Raw genomic sequence first — 25236 nt, 5'->3', positions numbered from 1 at the left:
GAGCGGCTTTGTCCAGGTAGAGCTGAGCAGATCCCATGGATTACCCTAAACCTTGGGTCTGTCTCTGCTCTGGCAGGCAGTGTTTTGTGGGCAGGAGTTTTCCCATGCCCAGGACACAGCCCTCTCCTTCCAGAAGAAGAGCTATTAATTAATTCAACAATCATAGCCCTTCTCAACAGACCCAACAGAGAAGGCAGCTGAGCAATCAGCAACTCCATTCTGACTGTTCACAAGCCACTTGCAAAGGGCTCATGAATAAACAGCACCATCAGTCCCAAAGCAAAGCATCTTCTCAGCACAAAATTTTATTTAATTAAGAGAACATCTAAATCATAGTAATTTTGCTGCAACTTGGACTTTTTCTACCCTTGCTACAACAAGAAAAACAAACCCCACAATTACAGCCAGTTTCACTTGCCTTTTTTTGACACCCTCTTGTGGCACAACAGCCTTGGCCAGCATTTCCTTGTATATTGGAGACTTTAAATAGCGGCCATAGGAGTCCTACTAGGAGAAAAAAAGAGAAACTGGTAGTTATGGGCTGCAAACACCCTTATTAAAATCACCACCAAATACAGCTGCTCAGGAGCCAGGGAGGCTGGGAACTGGATAATCTCCCCCAGCAGCCCAAGGGACTTTGCATCTTTCAGGCAAATGTAGCTATTTAAACCAATATCCTTTCATCTTGCTGTAAAATTCCCAGGATTTTCCATCTCACAATAAAGCTTCACAGGTAAGACCCAGATCAAAAGATCTGAACGAAGCTCAGCCTGGGCCAGCAGGGTCTCAGAGTCACCGCAAGGTGAGGAGCTTGTATTCCAGCAGCCAAACTTTTCATCAACGGATGAAAATCAGTCCAGTTCTGCTGCTCTCAGTGCATGAGCTGGTGCCCAAGCTGGAATTGAAAAGCAGGACTTGCAGCAGCCACCTGACCCCCACCACCCTGGGGACAGGATGCCTTAGAGGGAAGAAGCAGCAGCAAAATACAAATGCCTGAAGCAGCACTTGCTTAACTCAGCAAATTTGAGGGATTTTCCAACAAAGGCCCCTTGAAAGGGACAGCTGATAGCACACAAAGGAAAGGCCCAGAGGGCTGGAATCCCCCTCAGGCTCCGGCAACAAATAACGAACCTTTTTCATCAGCATGTAAATGTGGGTCTGAGCAGCATCTAGAACATAACGATGAGGGTGCTCCAGGCCCTTGACTGTGATGCCCATTGTTTTGCCATCAATGTTAATCCAGCGCCTTGCTCCTGGAGCCAGGAAGAGCCTGCCAGGAGGAGGAATCAGCAGTGCCATTAGCAACTGAAGAATTCACACATTCCTGTCTATGCATGAAAGGAAAAGTCCCTTCAGCTCCCTGCTGCAATTTGCTGTCCTGATCTTGAGCAATCCATGTCCTCTTAATCAGAGATGTGCACTCACTTCCCCTTGCACATAATATAAGCCAAATTTTAGCTCACTGGAAGCAAAAAGCCTCTCCCTACTTTGCTTGTGGCAGCCTCAAGAACTTTGCTATTCCACACTGATATTTAAATTACATCCTAAGACTGAAGTGTAACAGAGAACAGAGAGGGAAAGTAAATATATTAAAAAACCCCACTTCTACTTTCATCTCCAAAAGCTCCTTTCCTATGTGGGGACAAAAGACAGCCATATTTGGTAATAGCCTACATGGAAAAGTCTCAGGAATAAATCATTTGGAGAATGAGAACCTGTGGAAGGTGATGGAACTCACACACAAAGAGTTTAAGAGTGGAAAATTTTCACACTCACTTGTAGATTTCTTCTGCTTTTTCTTTGACCTTGGATTGGTCTCCGTACTTGAGATCCTCACAGGCTTCCCAGAAACCCAGATTCTCTCCTGCATGACAAGGACACAATCAGCAGAGGGTGGGACTGAGGAAAACACAATCCCATTTATTAAATCCTGGATTTGTTTGGCACAGTTTGTTGGCCCCACACCAGTCTCTCCAATTCCTGAGTGACTGAAAGCGGAAAACAGCTTTCCCCTGTTCTCTGCCTGCTGACACCTCGAAGAACTTGTGAGCTCAGCGAGTTCCAGCTTCTCTGGGAGCAGTCACAGAATTGTGGAATGCTTTGGGGTGGAAGGGACCCTAAAGCCCATCTCATCCCACCCCTGCCATGGGCAGGGGCCTTCCACTATCCCAGGTGCTCCAAGCCCCATCCAACCTGGCCTTGGACACTTCCAGGGATCCAGGGGTAGCCACGGCTTCTCTGGGCACCCTGTGCCAGGGCCTCCCCACCCTCCCAGGAGAGAATTCCTTCCTAAAATGCAATCTAAACCCTCCCTGCCAATCCCCCGCGGGGGGACATGCCGGGCTGTACCGCGTGTCCCGTGCCACTAGATGGTACCGCCTGCCCTGGCTGCACAGCTCCAGCAGCCTGCACCTTGTGCCACTGTCACCTCAGCCCACAGACACTGCACACCCACCGCTGAACTCCTTCTTCAGGAAGAGTTGGAAGTTCTGGCGGCCTTTGGGGTCCCGGATCAGCTCGCTGAAGTTGAAGGCCCATCGCTCCACGCGCATCCTGGTGGGCACTTCCACCCTGCGCGGAGACAAAACAAACAGCAACGCCGGTTTCTCTAATTAGCAGATTAATTAAAACCAAAATGCCCTTTGCTGCAGTGCCAAGGGACTTCTCAGCATTCTCTTGTTTTCCAGAGTGGTGTAATGAGCTCCTGAAGTCAACCCACTAAGTAAGTTGTAATTAAACAACTCAGGCCGCAGCGGGATGAGGATTTAACTGGGATTTATGCAGCTCTCACAGCGACAGCCCAGCCTTGCCCTGAGGTTTGACTCAGTCCCATCCTGGAGGAGGCACTGGCTGCTGCCCAGAGCTTTGCTTCTCATAAAGGCATTCAGTGCAGGCATCCCCTGGGGATGTCTAATGGGATACAATCAGTCTGTAACAGGATTGCTGCTCTCAGAACCACTAAGATGTTGGATGCTCCAAGCCCCGAGATGCCACGGTGTAATTAGCAAATCCTATCCAAAGGGAAAACCAAGGGAGGCCTCAGAGAAGGGATGGACCATGAGTGTGTGCCTCCAACCCAAAGCCTCTCCTAAGGAAGCAGCCTGAGGGGTGAGCAAAGACCCAGGGGAGCAGCTGAACCCTGAACTAGTCCTATTCCATTCCTGCGCTAGTGGGCTTTACTCATCCAAGGGGAGGATCAGACCCACTCATCAGGGGTTGAGTGCACTCCCATCATCAGCTCAGGAATTTCTGTAATGTTAAGGAAGGCTCCAGTTGAAGGAGACAGTGCTGGGAGTTCAGCATGGAGTACTCCCAAAGTTTCAAGGCAAGCTGGAAAGGGAACACTTCTCTGCTCATGATCAGAGATCAGATACCACAACGAAAATCAGTGGTTCCCTTTCCTGATTTCTATCAGTATAAAGGTCACTGTAAACCACAGGCTGGCAAAACAACACAAATACATACAGCTTTGCATTGAGATCCCAGAACTCAGGGTCATCTGATATCCAGGGGTTGCTGGGGAGACATCCAGACAGGATGGGATCATTGGAGAGGAACTGCTCAGAGTACTTCACAACCCTGCAACAAATCCAAAATCAAAATATTCATTTGGAAGCCAGAATTACAGCCAGCCCCATTATAGCCAAGTAACAGACTACAGATGTCCTCAGAGGTGCAGGACTCTCAGCACAAGGATCTGGAACGTGGCCCCTGCCTTCCTAGGAAAATCGATTCATTAGCTCAGTTAATCTTTTCCATTTCCCAAACAGAAGTCTCCTGCTTGTCTTTCAAAGCAGTGAATTTGTCAGCTCAAATACAAGGAGATGCAAGACTCTCTTCCATTACCTCCTTTTGCCTTTTCATTTCAAGAAGTGGGACTAAGCCCCCGGACAGTTCCTGTCTCCTTCTGCACCCAGCTGGCCAAGGCCTGATCCTGCATCATACTGGGGGGAAAGGGCCAGGGAAAGGAACACAAGGGTTGTGTTCACTCAGGTGGGTTCTCTGCAGCCTTCCCATGGGCCACGGGAGAACTCAGGGAGCTCTGTGAGAGATTACTGAGGGCTCATCCCAGCTTCTCCTTTCCTCCATCACCTACCACAGGGCTCATTCCTCTGCGAGTGGCTCTGAGGGCTTGGCACAAAGCAGAACTGTCTCTCTCCCAGCAGGAACCAGACAAACACTTCTCCTACCTTCTAACTTGGCCAGACTTCTAATTACAACTGATTTCACTAATGTCCTGGAATTTTAGCTCCCGCCTCCCTTTTTCATTCTTGAAAAAAAATCCTCTGGTTTCTGCATTTAAAATTCCTTCCAGGCCAAAGTGCTTTCATGTGCTCAGAGCTGGGGTGCAGTGTCCAGGGGCCCATTGCTAACAGGCACCTTGGCACAGACCCTGCACTTATACAATGCTCCTGCACAGAGCAAAGCACAGGGCTGGCACACAGCTGCTCCCTCCTACCTTCCCACTGGGAATGCCAAGGCATCCAGCACCTGCATCAGGCACTCCAGTCCATATATTCTGATCAAGCAAATCTGAACCTGTCAGCTCAGGTAGCACTGCTGTGTGCTCTGGAAGTGCTTTGCAGCTTCTCCTAAATCACTGCAATGCTCTGAAGCATGCATGCTGCCCAGCTGCTGCTCATATCCTCATTAATAATTTGATTTGGACCTGACTGTGCAGCTGACACGGAGTTCCCAAGTTCCTGAGGGTTTTTGATCTAGGTGATAGGCATTATCCCACCAGAACTAATGAGTGAAAAGCCCCACTGCCAAACAGTTAAGCACCACAAAATTCCTGGGAAGTAGCCAGGTGTCCCCAGCTCCAGCTCACAGTTTGGAGAACTGAGGCAGGAGAGTTTTAAGTGACCTGGGAGTCGGTGACAGACAAAACGAGCAGAGCTCCTGGTGTGCTGCAAGTTGTGGCTCTCAGAAGACTCTCTCTTCCACCCATCTCATTCATTAAGACTGTCTTCTGTAAGGAACTGGCCTGAGCACCTTGTTTATCTCAGATGTGACAGGAATCTCTAATGGCAATGACAGTGTAAACCAGGCAGGTGCTCTGGGTTGTACCTCAAGGTGCCTGGTCAGCACAGCAGGTTCCAGGCAGAAATGCCTCTGGCAAACACACCAATGCCTAATGCCATGGCTGGATGCTTCATCAAGGATCTGATCAGGAAACACTCCCACTGGGAAGGGGAATTGCTAATTAATTGCTTGGATGTTCATGGAGAGGCTGTTCCCCTTTGTAATACAGAAAAACCAGACGGTGAGCATCACCACGGGGCAGGGACACTCCCGGGGGGGAATCCAGCCCAAGGTGGGGACCAGTGGGGGGGGGGGTCAGTCTGTCCTGCTGGCTGCTCATCCTGAAGGACAGACACACTGCTGGATCCTCTCCAGGCTACAGGGCTGTGTCCAGGCATCACAGCCTGGCCCAGAGCACTGTCAGCATCTCCTGATTTCAGAGGGAATCTCAACCCAGAGGCTGGTGCTGCTCTGCAGCAAAGCTCCCAGGGAGCCTCTTCATCCTGCCTGGGACTCTGATCCCTCCTCAGCCCCGTGCCTCCTGACCCAGACAACAACACAACCCAGACAGCACTGGGCCACCACATGGATTCCCTGGCTGAGTCACCAGCTGCCAGAACAGACAGCTTCATCAGCTCATTAGGAGATAAGCACTGAAGACTAATTAATGTGTGGACAGAAGGAAATCAGGACTTACCCTCCAAGAGAGACAGAAGATTTCACCCTGGTCTTCAGGATGGCCTGCTGATAGTACATGATCTGAGGGGGATCAGACACTACCATGGTTAGGAGCACGGAGGTTTGAAGATTAGCCCTAGCTGGACCTCAAACAGGTTCTCTCCCAGGTACTGAGGCTAACTACAGCAGGGACTGCTTCTTCCCTAATTACTGGATGTCCAAGGAACCAGAGAACCCCTGAATTGTCTCAGTGAAATGTCTGTTTTCACTGAGCTTACTGCAAACATCAGAAGTGCACTTTGCAGTGTGTGAGTAATTAAAAAGCACTCCCCATGTTATATAAAAATTGAATAATAGCTACCATCCTCAGCACCTACAAATGCTCTGGATGATTTAGCATGTAATTATCATTGATTCTTGGCTGTCTCTGCACTGGCGCCACTGTGATTTCCCCACCACTAATTCTGATCTATTGGATTTCAGCCCTGGTGTCTGTCCTTGCCTGAGCCTTCCCGTCACTGGGAGAGCTGCTGGCTGCCTGCAGTGGGAGGGAATGTCCTGAAATTACATTGATAAAAGCTCCATGGGGCAGGGACTCTGCTTTTCAGAGCCCTCTGCACAGAGGGCTTTGAGCCACACTGGTGTAGGCAACTCTAACAGGATGAACACCCAGAAGTGAGGGCAGCCCTACTTACCTCTCTCCTAAAAAATTCCATAGTATTTTTCTGTAAAATAAAAAAAACAAGAATCATTAAATTGGGATGGGTGCTTACACTTGCTTTTTTTCTTTGAGACATAGAAACACCGTTGCAGGGCTGCCGTTGTGCAGCGCTCTCCAATTAATTCTGATTACAATTAAAATCAAACACAGCAGCTGAGCTAATCAGGGTATCATCAAAGCTAAGAGCATCCCCACACGGTAAATGGTCCCATTAGCTGTATTTACTGTTTAGCATTGCTTCTCCCATCACAGGCTGCCTGTATGCCTTCAATTAAGGGGTTATTCTAATGGAGCTAAAATAGATTCATTTACGAGACACAGATTAGATCATTCAATATTAGCTAAAGGAGACAGGAACCAACACATTGCAAAATATAAACACCACAATTAAAAGCCTCAGAAGCAGTGTCTGCTGTGCAAAGGGTGTTTACGTTGTGATTTGAATAACTCAGACTATGTTACATGTCATCCACAAATGAGCAGGCAATTGAAGGCAAGAAATTAACTGCAGGGTGTTTATTCACACAGCTTCCTTTGAAGCACAGTTACTTTGTGTGGAATAAACTGGAGAAGGGAGAAGGAAAGACAGGCTAAGTCGGGGATGCTCCCAGCAAGCTTTTAAAGGCTCAGGCAGGGTTTCAGTTCCTCAGCTCCTGTTTCAGTCAAGACCTGCATCCCAAAATTATTCTATCAAATGAACCCCGTGGTAGGCAGGGGTTTGCAGAGTGCCTTGGTGAAGTGCAGTTTGTGAGGGATGAAGCATCTGGTACTGAATGCCACAGGCAGCTCTGCTCTCCCCTCACCTCCCCAGAGACCCTGAACCCCGAGCTGCCCCTATTTTGGGAAAGGCAAGATGTTCTCCCAGGGCTGCTTTGTGAGGAGACCATTGTGGGGTCACTGATCTGCTTCTGCACTTCAACCATCGTCACCAGTCCTGCTCAGGAGGGAGAAACTCTTCCCTACATGGCAGGAAAACAAGCACATTTTGCTGACACTTGGTTTTGAGAGGCCCACTCACACCATTTCAGCAGCAGGAGCCAGACACGCAGCAGATGAGCCCAATCCCTACAGCACCACCACAGAGCCAGCCCTGACCCTGACCCAGACACAGCTTGGCCAGTGGGGTACCAAAAAAACCCATCACAGTGATATTGTGAGGGGAGGAAGGTTTTCCTGCTGCAAATACCATGACCAGCTCTGAGTGGGCAGCACAGACAACTCAGCAGGGACAAACAGGGCAGCAAAAACCAGCAGTGATGCTGTGCTGGCCCCCTGTGTGAGAGGGGGAAAGGACTGACACATCAAGGGAGAGGAAAAGCTCTAGGACAGCAGGATCATTGCTCACAGGGCTGTACAACCTCCCCTGCTGATTCACAAGCTCCTGGGACACTCTCATAAATGATGGAGGAACTGGGAAACAGCTTTTCACTCTTTTCTGCTCTCAGGTGCACTCCTGATTCCAGGCCACCTTCCAAGCAGACACCATTCCTTCCCCTCATTTCTACAGTGTCATTGTTTCAGGCAGACTGCAGAAATGGAAGGGAAAAAGAAATCACCTGCTTGCACAGAGAAATTTATTGTATTTACTGTCCCAAAGTGTCCTGTTTAGAGACCTGTGTTTCTGCTCCAGGCCAGCTGCCTCCTGCACAACAGGAGCTCACTGTCTCCTTGGGGAATCTGAGATATAAACCAGGCCTGATCAGATTTACAAGTGCCAGCTGAAGGGTTTCATTTGATGGAACTCAAGTGTGGCTAGAGCGCTGATTTCAACACATTAAAATCATTAGATGGTTTTTAAAAAACCGTTTTCCTCCACGTTTTTGTCAAGTGGGGCCTCAGACAGGCCTGGTGCAGTGGGGAAGGAGAAGTGGGTGCTGGCACAGTGGCTTGAAGGCAGCTCACGTGGCAGGAAAGTGGTTTTATCTTCTAGAGGGGTCTGAGAGGATGGCAGCACACCACACACACGAGACAAACAGCTGTGGGAAAGAGAAAGAGAATATAGTGAGTTAAATGTTATATAGAGACAGAAGGGTATCAATTAAAATGCCATCACAACAGAAAAAATTATATGTGGGTGAAGAAAAATCCGCAAACAAGGGAAGGTTTTATTTTTTTAAGTGCACCCCACACCAAGGATCCCCTCCTGCCACAGTCTGTGTGGGGGGCAGTGTGGTGGGCGGCTGGGGCTGGAAAATCAAGGGGGTTTTGCTGGGGTGCTCCAGGTGGGGAGGGGATTTGCCAAGGCTCCCCCAGAAAAAGGGCTGAGCATCTCTGAGCAGTGGCACACACTGAACTGCAGCCAAATCCAAGGGGAGCCCACTGCTGAACACCCTGGGAGGCTGCAGGTGCTGGCTGTGCTCAGCCCCTTCCAGTTCCCCAATCAGCCAGTAACTGGGAGGAATCTCAGCTATTTCACCCCAGAGCTGCTCATAATTTCATTTCCCTTTCTCCCACAGTGCTCCCACAACCGGTTCCCAGTTCACTGCTGCTACAAGTGGCCCTGAGCACTCTCCATGTCCCACTGACCACTGCCAGCTGTGCCCACCACGCCACCAACCCATACCCCCACTGCTGACTGCAGCAGTGCCAGAGTGCCCTGCACCACCCACCCACTCTGCCTCATTTGGAAGGAAATCACATTTGGAACAAAAGAGTCATTTCTCATAATGAGATTAATTTTGCAATGCCCTTAACGAGTGACTTATCGCAATTACTGCGGATCAGCTCCCCAGCCCTGCGGGCTTCAAATCAAGATGGCAATTAGTGAAAGGCCTCAGTCTGTCTCAGGCGAGTGCCATGAGCTGTTCCACATCCTCTGACAGCCCCGAGACACCCTGTGGCACTGGGACTCCCTGCCTGGCCTGGTCACACCCCGCTGCCTCCGGCTGTGAGCTCCCCAGGCACAGGGGCTGCAGAGCCCAGCTGGGAGCCAGCCAGGACCTGCTCCAGAGCCTCTGTTTGGAGCTGATCCACATGGCTGAGGCCACCAGCTCCTGCAAGAGCTGGGGTATCTGCTAATTCCCAGCTACCTGTTTGCTCCTCTGCTCAGTGTGAGACTTCCTGACCACACTGGGGAGATGATGGTCATGGTGTTTTTGCCTGCTTGGCCACTGTTCCCTGTTTACAGAGCTCATAAACATCTGGAAACAGCTTTGGATGGATGCCTGGATGGAGCTGGATGGAGCTGGATGGAGCTGCAAGGTTGTGCAGAGCTTGTCTGGGACCAGGACACTGCAGATCCCTCACTCTGCCCTGAGTGCTCCATGCACAGAGCTCAACCGGCTGTGAGGCTGATCCCAGGAATCCTGTGCAGGGAACTGGCCACTGAGCATGGGGCAGAGCCAGCTCAGCCTCCCTCCAGAGCTCTGGGCAAGGAAGATCCACCTCTCCAACCCTGCAAAGTGCACCCCAGCACACACCCACGCCTTTGCACACGCCAGCACCCCTGCTCGGTGCAGACCCAGCCTTTTCCCACACTCAGCCAGCTGAGAGCCTGCAGAGACAAATCCTGACTCTGGGATTAGATCATCTCAACCCTTATCTCCACTGTGCTGGTGCATCCAGGCCAGCAGCTGGAAACCAAATCTGCCACAGTCCATACCCCCAGTTTTGCTCAAATGGCCATTTTCCCCGTCTTGTTTATCTGCCCCTGACCCTGTGCTTTCCAAACTTGTGATGATGCAGCAGAACTTTATCAAGCAAACTGACAGGGACTCATGAAATTAAAGGCCAGCAATGACTCGTTGATCTGTGGCTGATTTGCTGCGTACAACAAATCAGGGCATTTCATTCAGCAGCCCCTGAATCCAGCACAGTGATTTTTGGGGGAGCTAAAGCACCATTCAGAAAGACTCTGGTTCCAGGAGGCAGAGGCTGTGCAGGTACCTGCAGGCACTCAGTGGTGATTCTCAAGCAGTGAGGCTTGATGAGAGCCCGAGACCCGGGTAACAAAAGGCTAAAGCATCCCTTAATTAGCTGTTTAATGGGTGGCTGCTTCTGCCTGGCTCCCCCTGCCCATCCACAACCCCTAACTCATTATAACCATGAGGGATGCCCATGGGTCAGTAATAGAAGTCCCCTTCAAAGGAGTTTGAGCATCTGTTTATCCCCAGAGGACTCTATCTGGGAGAAAGAGAGCAGCCCACCAAAGTGTCTGAGCAAGAGGAGAAGAGATGTTCCTGCTAATGTCAGCTTCAAAGAAATCAGAAATTAATTACTTTATTTCCTTTCTCAACTGCCAAGATAAAAAACTCCATTGACCAACAAAGTGAAGGTGGATTGAGCAGGAACAGGGACACAAATCAAGAGTTTGGCCCATCCTTTCTGCTCACCAAAGGCTGCTGAGCCACAGGTGTTTGTGAGAGCAGCCTGCAGAGGACACAAACAAAGCTGCTAGTCCAAAGGCAGCTCCATGTGGGCTTTGGCTGTCTCAGGTATTTCCAACCACTCTTTCAAAAGCAAAAGGAGGAGCAAGGAGAACCTCCCCTCTTCAGCTCAGCCTCCAGAGAGGAGGCACAGCTCAGAGACCAGCTCAAAGGAGAAGGGCACAGAAGTCACCCCAAAGCTGGTGTCCTTTGGCTTATGCCCTCCTTGGAGCCTCCCCTGGTGGGGGGGACTGGCCGTGTCTCTTACGGGCAGGGTGGAACTGGGCAGAGAACCTCCAGCTCCCTTCCCCTGTGCTACCAGGCAGCTGGCAGATGGATACAGCTTTTCAGACCGTTTGCAAACCTAAAATCTCCTCCATGTCAGCTGTAAAACTGTGGGCGAGAAGTTGGCTTACTCCTTTTTCTATCCCTCTCCCTTTCTACTACTTCTTTACTCTTAGAAAGGAAAAAAAAAGGGCTTTCAGCAGCTGCTACTTACAGCAAGAAAAAAATAAAATACACCCCAACCCTACACTTTGCTCCTTTTCAGTCTCTATAGCAACAGAGCACAGCTGGCCAAAGCAATTATCCTGCTCTGGCTGCTGAGATGTTTAAAGGCTGTTACAAAACTCAAAGTTGTGGGAATACTGTGAGTGTGATGGCAGTAACATTTGCATTTAATTGCTGAGAGATGATTTGACTTTGCTACCAAATGAACACTGTTAAGTGCACAAAGACAGGATCATCTCAGAGGGATGATGGAGAAAGGGAACAGCAGCTCCAGCTCCTCATGCACTGACTCGATCTCTGTGATTGTAGACCCTGAACCAGTTTACCCAGTTACAGCCCTCATGGTCTCAGTTCACTGATTCTGTTTCTTTATGGTCTACAATATGCATTTTTTTGGCAACATTTTGTGTCTCCTACCCACCATACCAACTCCTTCATCTTCTTACCACACATTAATTACCCCTTGGGAGATATTCTGTCATGTTATTTTAAAGCTGGATCTTTCCACTGACCCTTTACACCCCTCAACCCCACACAGTTCTTTCAGCACTAATAAAAAGGCAGCAACGAGCACCTGGAGATAGAGGATTCCTTAAGTCAGTCTCACCAGCAAAGAAAACATGTCCTGCAGCCAAGCACTCACACTAACTGGTGTGGCAAGAAAGCTGACAAAGTATTTTCAAGCCAGAAGAAGCTGCCAGAGCCTATTTTGAGGGCCTCACCTCCCTGGTGAGAGAGCTTCAACCTCTGGCCTGTTAAGCTGTTAGAGCAGAGCTGACACACTCAGCCTGCACTGCCCAAAAAATTACAGTCCCAGGGATGTTGTCTGGGTCCTCCCAAACAAACTCAGTAGGTGTGGAAAAAAACCAACCCTATCTCACCTGGTTTACCTTGTTTTCACTGGGATCTGTGACACGGTCTAATCCATACTCGAGGACATCCACCATGCCCGGCTGTGGTGAACAGGAAACATCAAAGCTTTGTAACTCATTTGGTTTAAAGTCTGTGGATCACACAGATGCACTCCCACTGCTGGCAGCTCCCAGCTGACTCCCAGAAGCTCTGACTCCCAGACTTGGGAATACCCCGCTTTGAGCACAGGTGGACCTCCCTCCCTTGGACCTTTGAGAGCAACCAAGGAAGGGTGGTGAGGACTCAGGGCAGGCCTGGGCTGACCCTTCCCTGGCACACAGCCCAGAGGCATGCCCTTTCCACATGGGAACATGTCCCAGATGGCTGCAGGGAGGGTGCCACCAAGCCACTGAAGTCACCCTGTCACCCTCTACTCACGGGAGTTCTGTTCACAAGCCAGTAGGCTCTCTCCTGGCAGTCCAGGGTGTACCTGTCCTCCTTCTTCCGCTCCTTCCCTGCCCTGCAAAGCCAAGAACAGGGGAATTCATGAATTTTGCCCTCCTAAAATCAGTGGGATGAGAAGCAGGGCACACTCCAGCCTCCCGTGCCCCGTGGGTCCCGGCCTGACTGCGCAGTGCTCCGATGCTGCCTCCTGACCACATCCTGCCCAGGCTAATTCTGGGCTGCAGATCATCTTCACATGGCCACACATGACTCTGGCTTTTGAGAAATCATCATCTTCCTGAGCTGAGCTGGGAGCAGACACATCCTCTTTTGATAAGACACACAGCCCTCTGGTAGCTTTCTGCTGACTTGCCCTCAGTCCTGCTGCTTCACGTTTATCCCTCTCCTATGTCCCCGGGCAGAATCCAAGGACTGCCACGCAGAGATACATCCTGGACATGTCTCATCCCTGTCTCACAGTAAAGCAGGGCCATTTCTCAGAGAAAATACTTGGAAATGGTTCCAAGGAGTGTTCCCAGGCACTAAAACCCAAATCACCTCCACAATTAAACAGAAGAGGCACTAGCATGGTTTGGGCTTGGACCAACTAATTCTTTCCCAGAAAAGTCCTGAGCACAATTTGGGACCTAGCATGGGGAAGGGAGCATTCCCAACAGGCTGTTTGCATGTGGCCTCGCTGCTGTGGTTAGCAGGGTGGATGCTCTGCACCAGTCTGCCCCAGCAGCACCATCAAACAGACGAATTTAATCTACTGGTTCAGACACAAGCTTGGTATCTAACTTTGAAACTGCATTTGGCATCTCTTAGCCCAAGTCTGACCTCAATTTACAAGAACAACAGTCTCGTGTTTAATGAGACAGTTATCTGATGAGCTGTATTCCGAGGACTTGGCTGCCATCCCAGGGAAGACAGAGAGGCTGCTGAGCAGCAGAGGCACTGCCTCCCGTGCCAGGAGGTAAAAGAAGGTAAGAGGAGTCCACAGAAGTAGGAAAGATCTCTAAAGGAGTATTCTCATCTCATGTTCACCAACTTCCCTGGGAATTTGAAGGTTTCAGCTCCTAAAATCAAGTCATTTTAGCTGGGTACCTAAGTATGCACTTCACAGTTTGCTCCAGAGGTCCCTGCTGGGAACATTTACTGCTTCTTGACTCAGACCACTCCATTCAGCAGAGAGATGTGCAAGTAACTCCTGACCCAGACCAACAACAGGCCCTAAGTCCAGTGCCTGATCCACAAATATTAATGGAGAACACTGAGCTAAATGAAGTTGTCTCTAATGGGGGCTTGCAGCATCAGAACCCAGCTTCTTCACAGAACCACATCAAGTGCAAAATCTAAACCTCCCCTCCAAGCCATTTTAGAGCTGCAGTTGGTGTTTCTAATGTGTGATTTAACTGTGTACTAAGACAGCCAAGCTCTGCTCCTCACACCCTCCCAGTGATGCAAACAAGGGAATGCAAGTCAACTCACTTATACTGCTCCTTGGCCTGCATAATAACAAAATCCCACTTGTAGTTTATTTTTTGATTGAGCATGTTGTAATGTTCCTGGAATAAAAATAAAAAAGCAGTTAGTGTGAAAATTCTGACCAGGGCACTCCCATGCTGGGGTTTTCTTGACTCTCCATAGTTCAACGAGGCCAGGCTGGCGACTGAGCCAAGAAATCTGGATTGTTCTGAACGTAATTACAAGAATTGCAACAGTTCAAAAATACCATTGCAAGGAGAGCAATTACCCCTGCTAAAATTATAATTGACTTCCCAGTAGTTTTCTGTACTGGTCGTTTTTTCACTTGCAGAATGTTGGCTTTTGATACTGTTGGAGTAACATCTCGCAATTGAAGAGGTGATTTTTTGCTGTGCTCCACTCATTAGCAACAAAGGGCTAAAGTTGTAGCAAATGAGGGTCTTGTAATGGAACAAGTGCAGTGTGTCCTCACCTTTTCATATTCTTCCAAAATCCCTTTCCTTTTAATGTTCTTCTTTGCTAGATAAATTGCTGTGGAGGTAGAAGCAAATTAGCAGTCAGTTATACTTAGACAACAAGTCCAAGACATGACAAACATAGGAGCCTTTGTCTGCTACAATGTCTTCCCAGGCATGAGCTCCAAGCTCACAACAGCTCAGTGAAGAAAAATTAACTTGGTGCTTTTGGTGTGTCACTGATGCCCAGGCTGGGAGCAGCCAGGCAGAACAGGCAGCGTGTGGCTTCTGCCAGCAGCCACCCTTCCCTCGGGAACTCAGCCAGCCTTTCACGGCTCAAGGGACACCAGACCAAGCCTTTCAGAGGCGTTGAGGCTCCTCAGAGTTTGACCTCCAAGTTTTCTGAGCACAGGCCAGTGTTTTTTGCTCAAGGTCTAATAAAATCATTCCAGTCTAAAATGGGCTTTTCTATTTCCTCAGAAGATCTACAGCACAACGCAGATAAAAGCCACAGAGGACAACCTGGGCATGGACAAATCAGTCTGTGAACTGCACAGCCCACAGGAGCAAAGCCAGCTGATCAGCCCAAGTTTCATGTCCAGCTCTACAACAAAAAGCATCAGAGAGCCAACAAGAGATTTACATGGAAAAAGCCATCAGGAGATATTGGAAGTCACTGTGCTTTCTATAAAGAAAGAACCATCTCTGAATGCAGGGCTTGATCCAAATCTCCAGGAAGACAGCCTTGGGCTCAGATCCAGGAACACACTTAACTACTCAGGGAAATCTAATCTTCTGTTTAAAGTCTTCCCTCCCCAACAAAGTAATTCAGATGTGTTCCTGTGTAATGGATCTTGGTGGAACATAAGAGCTTAAACACTTTCCCTCATCAAGGCCACCACAAGATGGTCACACCCTCAGTTCACCATTACTGAGAATTATTCACAAAATAGCATGAAAAAAAATGCCAGGGCTGGTCATTGCAAGTGGAGACACAGCACAAGAACAGGAGGAGCAGGCGTGGTGCAGGACTGTGTGACAAACCCACACCCCTGGACACATGCAGGGCCACCACTCACCATAGTCTGTGTCGTCAGCAGCCCAGCTCTGCACTGGCCAGAAATAGGGGGTCTGCAAGGAAAGAAGCCTCTTGTTAGTGCACAAAGGCCCTGAACTCATGAACTCCTCATTCCAAGCACCAGTGAAGGTATCCTGATTTCCCACAGAGTGGAAACAGTCCAACCACAAACCTCGACAACATCCCGTTATTACTGTGCTTTTTTGTATATTCATTATTCAGTGCCACCACATCGTTCTATTTCCAACCAGCAACTCCATTTGCTACTTCAAGACCTGGAAGAGAACACTCCTTTGGAAGAAAGCACAGCTATTTTTAAGTTGAACAGGTACACCAATTTCATTGAAGTAACTATTACAGTTTGGCTGTAAACTGCAATCTGAGTCCTCTCTGTGCAGACTTCCCCGAGTCTTCTCCTTCCTCCCACACAGCTACACAGCTCCTGGGAACTGCCCCAGCTGCCTGTTTTTAATAAAAACTAGTGCTGAACTCCTTCACAACAGCTTAGAGGAGCTGCAACTCACTTGAAACCTGTAGAGGCTGCCGTCTGCCTTAAGGGTGAGGTTCTTTGGCTCCTGAAGAGGGTAGATATACCCATATTTGACAAACAGGTCTCCCAGGTGGAATGCCTCTGAAAATGGAGAATGCAGATGTTGGCTACACAGAAACACTTCACTGAAATTAAAAGTGAGCTCTTATGCAAGGGAGAATTCAACTAAAAGGTTTTGCCTCTGGAGATCCCAGAAAGCTGAGAAAGCCTCAATTCTTACATTTTCACCCACCTTCCGCAGTGATCTGCAAGCGCTGAAGAATCCACTGCATTATGTCATTACCTGCAAAGCAAAGAAAAGGTCAGGTATTGCAATCAGGAGTGTGCCCACATTCATGGGTGGAAACAAGACCTCTCCAGTCCTCACCCCTCACTGTGCTCAGGATCCCACCAAGGATCAGCCCCCTTCTTTGCAAATGTACTTTCAAATGCCCCAGGCAAGGAGGCACTGATAAAATGCACTGCTGGGCTCCCACTAGCCATGCTGGCATCCCCCAAGGCATCCAGCCCTGGGAGAGGGAGCCTGAGGCAGGCAATGACCTTGGGATGGCACAGAGAGAGTGTGCACCAGCTCACATGGCCTGAACAACACCTAAACCCTCAGCAGTGGCTTAGAAAGGGCTTAAGGAATGCAACACCCAGGGAAGCGGATGTTTTGCTCCACCTTGCCTTGAAGGATTCACTGCAAAGAACCTCCGGATTCACAGAGCACAGTCCTGTCTCCGTTTTGTAGAAGACCAGTGACTGGTCCTCTGAGAGTCCTTTAATGGACAGAAGGGATGTCCAAATCTCAGATCCAAGCTGCAGTGGTTACAGGATTTATCAAAGGAAAACAAGATTTCTGCATTCACACACATTTTATCTCTCCCAGTTCTTTTGTTGGACTGTGAGCAGTTGTACCCATAGGCAGCATAAACCCCCAGCAGTTTTAGTTTTACGTTCTGGGGGGCAAATTTCATGAACCTCCTTCCATTTAAAGAGGGCAAAAATGCACTTGTTCCCTGAACAATTACTGGCCTTTCCCTCCAAACCTCCCCTAGGACTGCGGAGTGAGGTGTTGACCTTTCTTGACATTGCAGTGATGACTTAACTTTCTAATAGGGGCTCAGAGCTCTTATCCTAGTGCCTGCTTCCTGAAATAGATGAAATTAAAGGATTATCTCATCACTCATTTCTAGACAGCTCCCTCTGTAAGCACTTTCCCCCAAAGGTGCACATTTAACATCAAGGTTTATTTGTGAGCCATTTTACTGACTTTCACTGAATTTAACTAGTTAGCTTCCTGCACAGGCAGACCCAGGCTCTCTCCAAAGCATCTGTGTCCCGTTCTCCAATACCTTCACCACACCCTCATCAAACATGAATCAGTCTCTTTTGCAACACCCAGAAGCCAATCAGTATCCATGCAGCACTAAAAATATCAATTTAGAGAGGGATGACCAGCACGCAGGGGGAGTGGAAGTCACTTGCCTCTCAGAGGTGGACTAGAATTTATGACTTGTGCAAGAGGGAACTCGCAGCAGTTCTAGTTAAGGAACCAGAGTAGAGCAGACAGCATGCAATGAGGGTGAGTGCCAACACCTCAGACACCCATGGACTTTTAGGAAGTGGGATTTTACATTGGGCAGACATCAAGAGAAGTTCTCGTTCCCCTGCACTTCATCTGCGTGGGGCATCATCTTCAGCACAGGGAATCTCCTCTTTGTGCTGCCTTAACTATTCCCTGTCAGCTCTGGGAGGCAAGACCAGCCCCTTTGTACAGGCAAAGCCTCCACCCAGCTCAGCTGCATAATAGCTGTGTAAGGCAGGATGTGGTTTGCACTGCAGTGCATGGAGGGTGATGGCTGAGAACAGGCTTCAGATGCACCCACGTTCTCCTGACCCTTTCACTGACTGCCTCTTCCCATGGGCAAGTGACTTCAGTGCCTCTAAAGCTTCATTTTTTAAAAAAATCGGGGCAAACAACACACTGGGCCTACGAGGCTTTGCAAACACAGTGGGGAAAGTCTCTTGACTTGCCTGGAGCAAACTCATTGGTTTCAGTGGGAGTTTTTGTTCGGAATTTCAAAGTGCTGAAGAAAGAGCGAAGCAGGAGGAGGAAACTTGTGTGTGGAGTATGTGTGAATATTTATAGCAGAGGATTCCTCACAAGAGCTTTTGTGGAGGCTTGGAGAACAGGGAAGGAGAGGTACTGATAGTGCCTGGTGAAAGGAGTAACAGGCACAAGGAGGCTGTGATAAGAGCTGCCTGTAACACTGTACATGACACAGCACAGCTCCCGTCTGCTGCTCCTTCAGCCTCCTTGAAGGAGGAGAAGCTGTCATTTACAGGCAGAGAAGTGGGTTGAATATTTTGTTCTTTTCCTGCCTACTCAACAGGAATTATTACTAGCAGTAAACGTTAAAAGGGAGATTAATTGTTTATTGCTCATTTCTGAAGTACCATCTTTCAGTCTGCCTCCAGGCTGCTTGTTTTAATTGGATTTTAACATTTATCTTTATTTGTGATCCAGCCTCCCTGGGAGTATGAGAGGACTGGAGGCTGCAGCATGTCCTCACCTCTGTGTTAAGACAAGGTCACTTGAGTTAACCCCCATGAGACAGCTGAAAGTGCCTGGGGATCAACCTTTGTGTCTGATTCAAAGAGTAGGAATGAAATGAGACATGAGTGAGAATGAGATAAAGGGAGCAGGTACATTTCAAATGACGTACAGCAGATATTTATTGGGAACAGAGCTCCAGCATGCAGCCAGGCACTGGCAGCCCTGGGGTCCACACGCAGCTTTTCTCTGCTGAACCTGGCCCAGTCCTTCCCTGAGGGAAGCCCTTACCTGTCACAGCGTGGGGGATGTTGGTGATCATCACTGTCTGTGTCTGTGTCTTGACTCCCGTGTCTGGGTTCTGCATCTCCATCATGAGTGTTTCGATCTGCAAAGCAGGGGATGGGATGGGACAGGATGGACGTCAGGAGTGGGCAGGAGGGAGCCCCAGGACCACCGCAGCTCCAGGCAATATTCCAGAGGGGTGGGCACTGGTGTGCCACAGGAATGGATGCAGTGGCTGCAGCCCTCTCTGAACCTCCCCTTGGCACCAGAGGTGCCACCTCCAGCCCAGGGCAGCTCACAACTGACTCGCAGGGTCACTGCCACTGAACACACACACACAGAGCCAGGGCTAGCACAGGAGGGACAGGATGGAACCCCTCCATGAGAGCTGAGCTAAGGAAAAATGAATAAATAAAATCCCTGCTACTCATAAAGGTTCCTCTCTGGCTCAGTGGGCTGTTTGCCAGGGCACTTAGAAAGAAATATGGGGAGGGAATAAAATCTGTGCTTCTGTTAGGAGGGGCACAAGGAGGCGTGTGAGGGGCTATCTGACCTTTGCTGTGTACGGCTGCACTTGCCCACCCAGGGTCTCAGCCCACAGCCAGCAAAGCTCAGCCCCTCCAAGGATGGGGCAGAGACATCCTTCTATCCAGCAGCATCTCCAGCCTGGGATTCCTCAGGGATCCTGGTGACTCATTTTTAACAGAGGATGAGTCTCACACTCAGGGACAGAGTTCTTTTATTTCTGGTTCCCAATTATCTTTATTTTTTTTTAAATATAAAGATTTGCAAAGGTATTTTCCTCCTCTTATTTGGCTTCCTACCAGCACCATTCCAAAAGCACAAAGCATCTGCTTTCACTTGGGATCTGTGCTCAGATGGATGGAGTTGGGGCACATTCCTCCTCTCCTAGTTTTTGGTTATCTGAGTGCCATGAGAGCTTTGAGGAAGATGCTCTTCTTTCTGTCTTCTGCTTCCAGTGAAAAATCAAAACTGGTTGAACAGGACCAATTCGGTCTCTCCACACACTTGTTTAGGGTGAGGCTGTAGCTTTTTAACTGAGAATAGAGGATTTAACAGAGTGTGACTTGATGACATGCACGCATAATGAAGGGTATTGTCTTCACAGGCACCACAGTGACTTTGGTCCCAAGTCTTGCCAAGTGCTGTGAGGATTTAAACTGTAGTGACAGGATACACTCTGAGCTTGTCAGTAAAACTGGATTTTCTACTGCTTTTAAAGGCAGTGGCAAATTAATGCTAAAATGGAGAAGCCTGGTAAAATTTAACATAAATATTTGTATAAGTACTTATAAAATATTTTAAAGGTGCTAAACCAGCCCCAAAGTGATGGAATATGATGACATTTTTTATATCTTTTAAGTGAACCCGCAATTTCAGCCTCAGAAAGTTCAAGGCTGTGTGAGATGAGGTGAGGCAGGATGGTCCAGCAGGCAGGGCACTCATTTAGGAAACTGTGATTCCAAGCAAACCCATGTATCTTGGGAAGTCACTCTCTGTAACTGCACAGTCCCTTCACAGAGAACAAAGATACTGGGGGCAAACACAGCCCTGCTCATCACCCATGTTCCAGTGACCACCCAGCAGATCCCACCAGGCTCAGCCAGGAGACTTGTTCCAGGCAGGCAGCACAGCATATCCTGCTCCAGCACGGGGCTGCTGCTCTCCAGGTGGGCTCAAGAGACAGATCTTCAACAAGCTGAGAGCAGGGAATTGGCTCAGAATCCCCCCCCAGTCCCCCAGCACAGCATGGTCCCTTCCTTTAATCAGCAACTCTTCAACTCTTGTCATGTTCATGCTCTGCCACACTCCCTCTTGTCACCGGAGAAACGACAAATATATTAAAAAGCAAGGAGCTGCTCTTGGAGGGTGCCTGCTGCTCTGGCTGCAAACCATCCACCTTGCTGATCAAAACTTAGCCTTTCTCTGTCTCTTTTCCCAAGGGAACACTGGATTACAGGGATCAGGAGTTGCTATCAGCACCAGCCTGCCAGAGGGAGGCCAGGAGGGCTGCTTCGGATGCAGCAGGAACGTTTCCTTGCTTTGCTAAGGGCCCTAGTACATTTTGTCATGCTTTCAGCCAGGAAAGAGCTGTCTGGTTTGAATTTTGCAGAGCCAGAAGCCACTTCCTGACACTGGTTGAGGGTGGAGATGCACACAGAGGTAAATATCAGGACTGCCAAAGGAGCTAGGCTCTGGGGCAAGCTCACCTCACGCACAGAGACACCACAAGGCATGAGCCCCATGGAGATTTCCCTTCATATCAGCTGGAATCTCTGCCTGGAGGTGAACTCATCCTGAAAGCTATTCAGGAGACAACAGGAAAACAGTCTGTCCCCATCTGATTGCACAAAGTCACAGAGTTCACTGAGTGCAAAGCAGAACTCTAACTCCCGTAAAGTAAGAAAAACCATCACAAGCTCCAGGTACTGAGACTCAGAAATGCAACAGCAAAACACTGCCAAGGTGAGGAGATCAGCCCTTCCCAGCATCAACCCAGACAGAGGCACCTTTCCCTCAGATATAAGAAAGATCAATTTTCCCAGCAGGAATTTCCAGTTCCCAGCTGGGTGTACACTCCTGGTGCTATAATTAAACATCTGCTGCTTTCTCCATTGTGAGTATTTGCCTGGTTCTAGCCCCGCTCACTGCCTGCTGCTGTTTGCAAGGATCAGCCCTACCTGCTCTGATTTCCAAGGTAACAGTACAGTCCTTCTCCCAACTCAAGCCTCTGAAGGCTCACTCAATTGTTTTCTAGGTCTACAACTACCAATCTTGCTTTGCACATTAATGGATGATCAGAAAAAAGAAGAAATGAAAAAAAAATCCATTGTTAACATTAACCACCTAAAACTTCCTGCTTTTTCTTAATTAAAGCTGAGGGGAAGTGGCATGTTCCCACTGTGTGATCCCTCAGCTAAAGGAAGTAAATCTGTGAGTGGGGAGGGCAGGGCTGTAGCTGGCTCTTCCCAGTCTGGAGGGAATTTTTTCCAAAGAAAGATGCAGCACTGGCATCTCCCAGCCTGCAACAGGGAGAGGGAGGATGGGATGAGGCTGAGCTTAGCCTAAGGTTCAGCTTCAGCCATATCCAGGACCTCATGTAAACAGAGAGCATGAGTCTGCTGGATTCCAGCAAAAACACAATTTGGGTGCTCACACACCTTGGGAAATGCCCAGGAAGATGAGGGCCAGCAGCTGCTGGAAAGTCTAAGCCTGGAGAAGCAAAGCCAGGCTGGAAAAGCCCCCAGCCATGCTGCAGACCCTGGGATGGTCCCTCCCTGGTTGCTGCAGAGCTTGGGAGAAGCCACCAGGGACCAGAGTGAGGAGGAGGCAGAAGAAGAAGGCATCCATCAGCCCTACCCACAGGGTGTGAGTCATGGTGCAGCTTGTGTAGCACAGCAAGGAAAAAATACCCAGCCCAGCAGCTCCTGGAGAGCACAGCCCAGCTCTGCCAGCTGATGCCCAGCAGACCCAGATCTGGCTGCTGGAGCAGGCACAGGCACCAAGAGCTTGAGATCATTCAAGCTCTCACAGCATCCAGCCAAGTGCATCCAGCCAAAATGCATTTCAGAGGCTTCCTCGCTATCCCAACAGACTTTTGGGCCATTCTTCTTCCAGCCAAGATGGTTTAGAAGGGGAGGACAATATAATAAAACAACCTAAGTGCTACCATGATGAGCAGGTGTTACAGGGCCTTGGGGGTCTCTGATCCCCTCATAGTTCAGCCACAAAGACCAAGCTCCACATCCAGCCCGAGTCATTCAGAGCAGCCTCACAGCAAGAACAGGGCACTGCCCAGCACCCCTACAGCAACCCCCTGTCCTCTCCCCGTGTCCCAGGGCAGGATTGCTGCTGTGGTCACCAGCTTCATGCTGGAGAGGCAGCACAGGGAGGTGCACGGCAGCTGCAAAGGCACACGGGGCTCCCAGGCTGAGAGCATGGCAGGAATCCCTCCCTGCAGCTGGAGCAGCTCAGGCACAGCGTGTGTCAGCTGGTGGCAAAGCGTGAGCACAGGCTTAAGCAATTAACAAAGCTTCTTTCTAGGATTTTAGCTCCTCATGGGTCTAAGCCTGTGAGGTGCTTGCGGGGTGCATGCTGAGCATCCTCAGCTCCTGCCATGGGGAACCAGTAAAGATGCTTGGTGTTTCCAGGCAGCTCTGAGGACGTGGCTGTCTGCACACAGACCATGCTGCCATGCAACAGCCGAGGCTCCAAACACGGCTTCTCCAAGTTCTGGAAAAAACAGAGCAGGAATGAAAGCAGAGACGAGAGCCAAAGGCTTTTGCTGACCACCGGGAGCTTCCTTCCCTTCCTACTACTAACAGGTCTTAGACTTGCAAAGCACTGGAAGTGCTCAGCCCCCCTGGCTGCTCACAGTGTGAGTGGTGCACACTCTGTAACAGCGATTCGCTGTGTTTTGACTGATCTTCCCACCTGAGGAACTCGGAGCACTTTGCAGAGACTGCTGCACTCCCACGGAGCAGCTGAAGCACAGCTGCTGGCGGTTGTTTTCTCAAAGCACACAGCTTCTCCTCTGCACCCCCGCATGCAAGTCACCGAGTATTACTCAGTACAGAATTTGGCCCAGAGATTTCCCTTGGCAGGGCTCCCCAGCCAAATTTACCCTGCAAGACACAGCACCAAAGAAAATACCCTCTTTACTTCTTCTGGTGTAGTAAGTACAGTGCACATACTGCCAGGCTCATATCTTAGCATTGAATATCCTCAAATTCCCCTCTGTTTACCCCTGGAATCATCCTTAGGCTGTGGGCGTTGAGGAAAGCTAACTACAATTCGAACAGCAACTCACTGGCTGTACTTGTCACTGGAAATTCAGTTAATTCCATTCAACAGGATAAGCCACACTCAGGAGAGGTGGGTGGGAGAAAAGCTAGCTTAACACTCTGCTTTTTAAAATCTGCAGATACCAGCTACACTACAACTGGCTATGCTTTGAATGAATGCTACAGAAAAAGTCCACCAAATGCTGTACAAAATTACAAATTACACACAAAAGTGTGGGCATACATCATCCCACTCCTTCTACTGCTTCACTGTGTCACAAATACACTCATTTCTGAAAAACTGGAAGGAGGCAGAGAGCAGACAGTTGGCTGTAATACACCCTCTGAATGTGGACATCAGCTGAAAGCACTGGGAACACGCATACTGGACCAGAGCTACACTGAGTGGCCTGGAACTGCAGATGATGGGTTTTCCCTGGGAAAGGATGCGGCTTTGAGGGACTTTAAAGAAAAATAATGGGAGACGGAGAAAACGTGTCAGGAGAATCATTCAGCTGAGGCTAAGCTACATAAACAACATTACAGTTCTATTTTCTCCATCACTTCTGCACACGCTGCCCCTCCAGGCTGCTCCCGGAGCCAGCTGGGATCCACGGCGCTCTGCAACAGGTCAGGGCCCCAAACTCCCGGGGAGGGGCTTGTCACCCCTCGGACGCCACATACCCAGAGATGCCCCGGGGAGCCGTGGCCGAGCAGGATGCTATGTACACACATCACCCGAAGCACTACCAGCGCTGCCCTGAGCATCGCATCGCCCGGCCCGGACGCGGCGCTGCTGCGCCCATAATGGTGTGGCCGCCCCCGGCGCTGCTGAGCCCTCACCTTTTTCAGGAAGGCCATCCGCGGGCGGTAGCGCTGGCCCTGGTCGAGCCGTGTGACGGTCATGGTGGCGGTGCGGAGCGGTGCGGAGCGGTGCGCGGTAACAGCAGAGAGCGGCAACAGAGCAACCCCAGCCGGGCGCACCTGGCTGCGGACACGGACACCCGCCGGGGGCGGCGCCACCGCTGCGCGCCGCAGCCAATCAGCACCCGCCTCCCCGCGCTTATTTGCATGAAGGCGCGGGGCCGCCGCCTGGGGGCCCTCGAGGGAGTGTGCGGAGGGGCTGGGATGGCGTGGACTGGAGCTGGATGGACTGGAGCTGGATGGACTGGAGCTGGATGGACTGGAGTTGGATGGACTGGAGCTAGATGGACTGGAGTTAGATGGACTGAAGCTGGATGGGCTGGAGCTGGATGGGCTGGAGCTGGATGGGCTGGAGCTGGATGGGCTGGAGCTGGATGGAGTTGGATGGACTGGAGCTGGATGTGTTACAGCGGGGAATACTGTAACAAGTATATATCAAACCAGGAGTCCCGTGGAAAGGAAATATATCTGGACAGATTCATGGTAGATGTTTCAGAGAGATGTTTATTTCTCCAGCC

The 25236-nt window shown here is 49.7% G+C and overlaps 1 protein-coding gene across 4 annotated transcripts in view; it reads right to left on the bottom strand.

Annotated features, from left to right (window-relative positions):
- Positions 1 to 24801, bottom strand: part of RGS9 (regulator of G protein signaling 9) — a 31494-nt gene extending 6693 nt beyond the window's left edge. For 2 of the 4 annotated variants that reach the window (XM_069032459.1, XM_069032460.1), the window contains exons 1-16: positions 24638 to 24801; positions 18996 to 19092; positions 16398 to 16448; positions 16140 to 16246; positions 15617 to 15668; positions 14555 to 14613; positions 14086 to 14162; positions 12589 to 12670; positions 12189 to 12251; positions 6399 to 6428; positions 5723 to 5784; positions 3466 to 3579; positions 2456 to 2571; positions 1777 to 1864; positions 1132 to 1270; positions 419 to 504 (exon numbers count right to left, since the gene is read on the bottom strand). In XM_069032459.1, the coding sequence (XP_068888560.1) occupies positions 419 to 504; positions 1132 to 1270; positions 1777 to 1864; positions 2456 to 2571; positions 3466 to 3579; positions 5723 to 5784; positions 6399 to 6428; positions 12189 to 12251; positions 12589 to 12670; positions 14086 to 14162; positions 14555 to 14613; positions 15617 to 15668; positions 16140 to 16246; positions 16398 to 16448; positions 18996 to 19092; positions 24638 to 24700 (1286 nt within the window). In that variant the 5' untranslated portion in view covers positions 24701 to 24801. Of the gene's footprint in view, positions 1 to 418; positions 505 to 1131; positions 1271 to 1776; positions 1865 to 2455; positions 2572 to 3465; positions 3580 to 5722; positions 5785 to 6398; positions 6429 to 7980; positions 8401 to 8718; positions 8784 to 12188; positions 12252 to 12588; positions 12671 to 14085; positions 14163 to 14554; positions 14614 to 15616; positions 15669 to 16139; positions 16247 to 16397; positions 16449 to 18995; positions 19093 to 24637 lie in introns of those variants that run through there. The other 2 variants (XM_069032462.1, XM_069032461.1) reach the window with 2 other exon arrangements.
- Between the last annotated feature and the right edge of the window lie 435 nt (positions 24802 to 25236).

The sequence above is a fragment of the Aphelocoma coerulescens genome, chromosome 18 (assembly GCF_041296385.1).
Source record: "Aphelocoma coerulescens isolate FSJ_1873_10779 chromosome 18, UR_Acoe_1.0, whole genome shotgun sequence".
In the NCBI taxonomy this organism is placed as follows: Eukaryota; Metazoa; Chordata; class Aves; order Passeriformes; family Corvidae; genus Aphelocoma; species Aphelocoma coerulescens.
Note: the sequence above shows the minus strand (reverse complement) of the source record. Positions and strands in the feature narration are given on the sequence as shown.